Source organism: Oryzias latipes, chromosome 21 (assembly GCF_002234675.1).
Source record: "Oryzias latipes chromosome 21, ASM223467v1".
Taxonomy (NCBI): domain Eukaryota; kingdom Metazoa; phylum Chordata; class Actinopteri; order Beloniformes; family Adrianichthyidae; genus Oryzias; species Oryzias latipes.
In genome coordinates this window covers 20,195,057-20,202,854 of record NC_019879.2, presented here as the reverse complement: position 1 = coordinate 20,202,854, position 7,798 = coordinate 20,195,057, and the positions used below count along the sequence as shown (strand labels likewise).

At 39.4% G+C, this 7,798-nt stretch overlaps 1 protein-coding gene across 1 annotated transcript in view; it reads right to left on the bottom strand.

Moving 5' to 3' along the window:
- LOC101172290 (unconventional myosin-X) overlaps positions 1-7,798 on the bottom strand; it is a 56,237-nt gene that overhangs the window by 35,229 nt on the left and 13,210 nt on the right. Inside the window, exon 2 of the mRNA XM_023950642.1 lies at positions 5,921-6,019. Within this exon, the coding sequence (XP_023806410.1) occupies positions 5,921-6,019 (99 nt within the window). The remainder of the gene's footprint in view (positions 1-5,920; positions 6,020-7,798) is intronic.

The window sequence follows — 7,798 nt, the reverse complement described above, 5'->3', positions numbered from 1 at the left end:
GAGGTGGAGCAGTCAGTGTATGAGGGGAGTAGCCAGCCTTCCAGTGAATCCATCTGCTGCTGGGAGGTCCCGCCCAGACCCAAGAGAAAAAAAAAGTGTGGGGGGGGGGGACTTAACAAGGATGATGATTGAGAACAAAATGCAGACGGAGGGAATTTTGCACCAATGCGGCCATGCTGAATCTCTCCTAAATTTAAAATCTGCACAGCCATATAAATGAAAGTTTGGTCTCATTCATGCATGTACGATAACAGTAATGTTTCAAAGAGCTGAGTCATGGCTGAACATTAAAGCACAGATAATGGCTCCATTGATTGATTATCCAGAAATGCCCTGGAGCCCATCTGTGATCTATTTCAAACAACAAGGACTGGATACTTCTAAAAAGTTAAAAAACACTTCTAAAGGCAATCTATTTTCTTGACGCTAAAGCATTAAAAAAAGGAGTTTTTTTTGATCAATTGAAAACTAAAAGACAATGAATGTTTAAAGATCCACTCTAATGTTTATACTGTTCTTAAGATGTTTTTGTAGCATTTTGCTCATGAAGGGGGGCAAATATTAAGAAATTTACGATTAAAGCTGCATTTCTGAGTTTTTATATTTTCAAATCATTGTGAATCAGGAGTAGACGAAGAATGCCGATTGAAATAACTGTTATTACCTGCAAACTGGAAAATGTTTTTAGATCAGTTACTGAGGGCAATTTCCCACGGCACACTTGATCATCTCCCACGGCACACCTGTGTGCCGCAGCACACTGGTTGAAAAACACTGCCCTAAACCATCTCGATTGGCTTCAGGTCCGGTGACTGTGGAGGCCAGGTCATCTGGCACAGCACCCCATCACTCTCCTTCTTGGTCAAATAGCCCTTACACAGCCTGGAGGTGTGTTTGGGGTCATTGTTCTGTCGAAAAATAAATGATGGTCCAAGAAAACGCAAACCGGATGGAAAAGCATGCCGCTGCAAGATGCTGTGGTAGCCATGCTGGTTCAGTATGCCTTCAATTTTGAATAAATCCCCAACAGTGTCACCAGCAAAGCACCCCCACACCATCACACCTCCTCCTCCATGCTTCAAGGTGGGAACCAGGCATGTAGAGTCCATCCGTTCACCTTTTCTGCATCACACAAAAACACGGTGGTTGGAACCAAGAATCTCCAATTTGGACTCATCAGACCAAAGCACAGATTTCCACAGGTTTAATGTCCATTCCTTGTGTTCTTTAGCCCAAACAAGTCTCTTCTGCTTGTTTTTTTAGCAGTGGTTTCCTAGCAGATATTCTACCATGAAGGCCTGATTCACACAGTCTCCTTTTAACAGTAGTTGTAGAGATGTGTCTGCTATTAGAACTCTGTGTGCCATTGACCTGCTCTCTAATCTGAGCTGCTGTTAACCTGCCATTTCTGAGGCTGGTGACTCGGATGAACTTATCCTCAGCAGCAGAGGTGACTCTTGGTCTTCCTTTCCTGGGGCAGTCTGCATGTGAGCCAGTTTCTTTGTAGCGCTTGATGGTTTTGGGACTGCATTGGGGAGACTTTGAAAGTTGAGTGTGCAAAGCAGTAATCAAATCAAAAGGTGGCTACTTTGAAGAACCTACAATATGACATATTTTCAGTTTTTTCACACTTTTTTGTTATGTTTATAATCCCACATGTGTTAATACACAGTTTGGATGCCTTCAGTATGAATCTACAATTTTCATAGTCGTGAAAATTAAGAAAACTCTATGAATGAAAAGGTGTGTCCAAACTTTTGGTCTGTACTGTAATTTATTACACAAAAAGTAACATGAGTTAAAAATGCAAATGTGAAGAAAATAATGCATAACCTGAGCCAGAAGAGTGCTAAAAAGTAACTAAATTCGGTCTGATGTTAACTATGTCCAAAATACTCACAACTCTGGTCACAGCTCACTCATCATTAACCTAGTCTGTGTCACCTGCCCAACAGATCGATGTCTTCAAACTGACAGGTCCAGACAATGTTCAGATTTGCTGAGTGGTGCGTCTGACGGATCCAACTTGTCCACTCGCGGCTCCATGTATCATTTATGAATGAGGAGACAGTGATGAACGCTGATATTACAGCTAACGTGACAGGAGCCAGGTCAGCCTGTCAAGGCAGAGCCCATGCAACCACTGCAATGATGGATAATGGTACATCCCACCAGCAAAAGAAAAAAGGCTGCCATGATACATTTACACATCCCCATGTGACGATGTCCAAAGACTCACTGGGAGTCAATACACATTGAAACGCACACAACCAAAGACAGATCAGCTGATATAATTGTAATATACGGTCACATCAACCCCTTTGTCTTAAGTATAACTGGAAATCTTTCTCTTTCATAAAGGCCAGGAATTTGTATTGGGCTTCTAATCAGAATTATGCTAACTAATGACCCAAAAAGAAAAAAAAAGCAGTCCCACAACTAGAAGACCTGCAATTTCTGCAAAAATGCATGTCAAACTGTTTTTATAGATTAAAATTAATATTACCGGTACTTAAAAAAAAGTCTATAAAACCATCTAAATGTCAAATATTAGTCATTTACCGGGGTTAATCACTCCTGGACTGATATGATTTTGAATGAGTTAAAAAAAAAACTGCTAAATCCATTTGCATTTAAATATAATCTGCATTAACATTCCGTTCTTCTTTCTCAATTGAGATTTTTCATTTTTCTTATTTCACTAAGTATATGATTTACAACCAGCTGCTTACATGTAACTTTGTCATCACTGGTTTAATCATTACTTTCATTTCTTTAACACAATTAAGGATCTTTCTTAGCTTTTTGAAAACATTTTTTTTATTTTTTGAAATGATCTTTAGTGGTCACCCAAGCTTTTTATGGTTTTGCATTATTTACCTTTCTTCTTCCCCTTGTTTATTAAGCACTGAGCATGTTCTTCCAAATTTGTTGGGGGGGGAGAATTGAACAAGGACTTTGATAAATCCTTAAAGACCCACTCTGATGAAAATCCCTTTTTTGGTCATTTTACCATGTTCTTGGGGCATTTTTCTTGTGATGGAGGACATAAATATAGTTAAGCTTAAATTTGCATCTTTGAGTACACTTTCAATCAAATCATTGTGAAATAGGAGCGGACGAAAAAATGTCATTGGCAAAAGCTTGAAGCTGTGACATAGGTGCTACAGTCAGTAGTCTGCAAGCTCATTGTTCCATTCTGAGGCATCCACTGTAGACAAATAGTACGTACATGTACGTCTTTGTTTTCCTCTTCTGAGCTGACGCCTGGCTCAAAATTCTACGGCTGGATAGCTCTAATGTTGCTCACCATTTGTAAGGGTTGTGAAGGGTTGTAAGCTAGCAGGAGAGCATGTAAACACAGGGATGATGGGAAATAGAGATTAGAGAAAGAGATATTCTTTATTGATCCCACATTGGGGAAATTCAATTGTTACTGCAGTTCAAAAAGAATGACAGCAATGTGCAAAAGAATGAGGGGTGTTCAAAATGTGCGAAAATACAAATACAAAATGTGCAAAAATAGGAAAAGTAAAAAAGTAAAAAAAAGTAAAAATAGGGGGCTTACTCTGCACCAAATGTTCTGCCCACAACTCAGAGGATGATTTCTGATGAACTACAGCCACTCTGCAGAAATTATGTCGTAGAAAAAAACACAGGTTTTTTGACTTAGCTTAAAACCAACATAATCCTCATCAAAAGACCACTGGGGACACTTTTACAACGAATCAAAAGATAATTGGAATGGGACTTCAGTGTCTTGCTTCAACATTCATATATTTTCACAGAAACTGAAATTCTGCCAGCATCATCCAAAGGCAATGTATTAATATTATTACTATTATTATTATTATTGTGTACTACTCTGCGTTACATTCTTGTGATTCCAGCTGGAGCATTCCAGGATTCGACAACAACCCATTTAACAGTCCTGAGCTCACATGACATATTCTAATGATACGGATTGGCAACTGGCCAGATGCAGCTTTGTGGTTCCCTCCATGCTACAAAAAGATGTGATGTCAAATGAGCCAGAAGGTTGTTTATAATTTCCTGCGGCGCATGGCGAAATTCCTTTGGATTAAAAGGACTAGCAAACATCCTTCTGGTCAGTCTTCTCTTTGACCGGTTGACAAAACAACGCTGATTTCCCATGCTGAAAACATCTCCACCACTGACCACAGAGGGGTAATAAAATCTCACTGAGAGGCAAGTCAGTTTACATCTGACGAATCTTTCACCGCATTTCCCGTGATCTGGACACAAAACAATTTTCCCAAATGCCTAAAAAAGTGCCTCAAACTATTTCAGTGACAGTTAGTAAAAAATAAACTTTTGTTTCAGTTTCACTTAAGACGGAAGACAAAACTACATTTAATTAGCATAAAAAGAATCAAACTAGGTCAAAAGTGCAGAGGTGGTTCTTTGTTTTATAGATTGTTGTTAAACTGAGGAGAGAAAAAAGATAATTCTGTGCATTTGTCTGTGGGTTAGCTCAAAGGCATTCCACAAGATAAGACTGAAATATTTGAGGCTTCAGATCCGACATCTCTGACCCACAGACATTTGAGTGGGAAATCATTTTTTTTAAGCATTCATCGCCACCCCTCTCTCCCTCCCCTCCACAGGATTTCCTTCAGACACAAAGACCGCAATATGCTGCCAAACAGATAAGTGACTTGTTACTGAGACTTCATTCCTGTCATTCATACTTTCTTACAAAAGGCGTTGATCACACTGCAGACCCCTCAGATTAAAAATGCAGGAAATCAATTACAGACAGACGTGTAAAAATAAAACTATAACTCTTAAAAAGACACCATTTGGTTAATATTCATTTGTTTTGAATAAAAAAAGCAAGCTATCTGAATACAAGATGCGTTTGTAGTTTTGGTTTTAGTTAATTGAGTTTTGTCATTCAGGATTAGAGTATTAATAAGTCACAAAACTGGTTTAATCTACTGTCCATCCACCCATAATGCTGGAAGATGCCATCTTTGACTTGTCTTTTATTTTTTTATTTTTTTAATTAGAAGCAGGCTGGGTTTCGGTCAGTAGGAAACTGGGCTAAATGACTTTTTAGCGTCAAGATATGACAACATTTGTCCATTTGTTTGGTTAGCATTGAAGACCTTTCAATTAGAACATGCAACAATGCAGCTTGCCAGCTTGGGCAAATTTCTCTTCCTTTCCTACTTAAGCCTCTTTCGAGTGTAGATTTGCTGATGTGGTGTGGTTCTTTGTCTTGATATTTGATCCAGTTTCAGGCAGCTAAAAGCTGTCTGCCAGACATCATCTTGTTCAGAGCACCCTGGCATCTGTATGAGTTTGTGTTGGAAAAGCCAAAATCATCACCCCTCCTCCCCTATGCATGTCAATGGGGTTGATGTGTTTGTGTTAAAATGCTAAATGGCTATTATTTGTGATAAACATGGCTTAAAATCAAGACATCTCTTTAAACAACATTGTTCCTGAAGGTTAGAGGGCAACAAAAAAAACCTTGGCAGTGCAAACCTCAGCTACGTGCCGACAATGAAATACAAAACTGCGACTTTTTTGACAGCTCAATAAGTAAAATTTATAATGATGTTTATTCAAAAAGATAAACTTATAAAACCATTTTTAAAAAAGTTTTTTTAAGGCTATGTTAGAGTTACAATTTATGCAGAAATACAATAAATGCAATAAGCCAAAAAGCAACATTTTAAAGAAGAATCTCGAGGAAAACCTGGCTCTTGAGAGAAAGAAAAGCTATTTTATAAAGAAAAAGGAAAAAAAACATTGTGTGCTAATGCAACATTTCTGCTCCTTCTTAGCTTCTCATTGTTGCTAATCCTTAATTGTCAAGTTCATCAGTATTCGTGTGGGTAATTCTAAGGTGAGATGGGGTCACAATGAGGTGATCAAGAGGCCTTCTTACCTTTCCATATTCGGTCCCTAGAACCAGACACAAGTCATCACAGGAGCTGACGGTGGAAGGCAGCAAGTGCTCTTTGTGTCTGAGCCAGACACGCGCTCCCTGCAAGAGAGCAACAGCCCGGCTTTAGCATCCGGACAAGAGAGGCACCGAAATTTCACATAAAATACATCTGCATTTGCGTTTACAAACAGCTATGGATTTGTGAAAATGCACAACTAAACCAGACGAGTGAACAAAAGCTCAAATATTCACAGAAAACCATGCTTTTTTCCTGTTTCTCTGAGAATGTTTCTTTCTTCCTACCACATGGCCATTTCTAAGACTGGAAAGATGTGGCAATTGTCCTGATTGAATGTCAGAAAAAGGTTAAGCTCATCAGATTAGTTACTCTATAAAACCATCAAAAAAGCTTTTAGTGTGCGACTTGTTTCTGAAGGAGACAGTTTACAGAGTGGCTGTACCTCAGAGAGTACAGTAATCGCCTGCTGATTGGTCGCCTGGTTGTTCCATGGCGTTTACAGACAGTGTGTTCTAAGGCCCCACAATTAACTCCATGTCGTCCCTCAAACACCCATCAGTGTGTCACAGTCTTTGTAAGCCCTCTGAATAAAAGCATGAAAGATCTCAGTTTCGGATTAAGCTTTAGTACACTTTAGCAAAATAAATCAATACAAATGCATCTCTATTCACTATGTTTCAGTGGGGCAAACCAGAACGAATGGTTCACCATTAGCCTGGATGGGATCCTGTTTTCAGATGAAGATTAGGTCCGGCGCACTGCAGCTGGTCTGGGCGGCCGGGTGTCCTGTGTTTGTGTATCCATGTGGAGTCACTGACCTTCCCAGACGTGTTTGTTAGCAGCTCAGTAACCAGAAGCAAAAACAGGAATCTGAGGCTGATTGCTTAGATGAGCTGCCATTTCCTTACAGTGGTGGATATACAATTTTAGAATGACCACGTCGTTCTGGACTTTGTGGAGTTGTAACAGTGCCAGTTTATCGAAAGGATGTGACAGAAACGGAATCCACTATAAAACTTGTAGAAATGTAGAAGTATATTTTGTATGTTGTCTGGCTTCTTGGTAAAGCCCCCCGTTTAGGCACAACTGAGTCACGGCTTCTGTCAAAAAACTTGTTTCTTAATACCCATACATCATTCCATGCGTGACCACTGACGTGGTCAGTCAAGCACGGCACATAAGTGAATTGTGTGTGTACAATGAAGCATAAACTGAAAACAAAAAAAAAAATCAATATTCATGGATTCTGCTAGGAAACATTATACAAGGTCACCACTTTCAGACATCAATCCTCATTAACTATTAACAGGCTGCTCCATGTGCACAAACTCTTGTCCACTGAGTGCTGATGTGTCTTCCACCAGGGTCAGGGGTAAGATCAGGAGGCTTTCAATTCATAAACTCATACGACAAATTCTTTCAAACAGATAGAGGAATCAAAACCAAATGAGATCTTGTCATTAAATGTCATTAAAGTCCCATTTCAATCATCTTTTCTTTAGGATAATGCAATTTTTAGTCAAAATCAGAAAACCTGTCGTTTTCTATCAGATATTTTTTTCAGAGCAGCAGAATTTTATTAGAAATTTGTCTCCGAGTTGTGGGCATGACTGTTAAGGTAGCGTAAGCCTGCCCCCTTACCATCATCCATTTGTTTATATCCTCATTGCTAGCTTACAGCCCTGTAGACCCCAACCTAACATTATCGGTGCAACATAAAAGCCGAGCAATGTTAGAGCTATCCAGTCGTACAGTTTTGAGCCAGATGCCAGCTCGAATGAGGAAAACTAAGACATACATCGGGCTGTCCATTTCCAGGCCTTGAGGGCCAGTGTCCTGAATGTTTTCCAATCAACCTG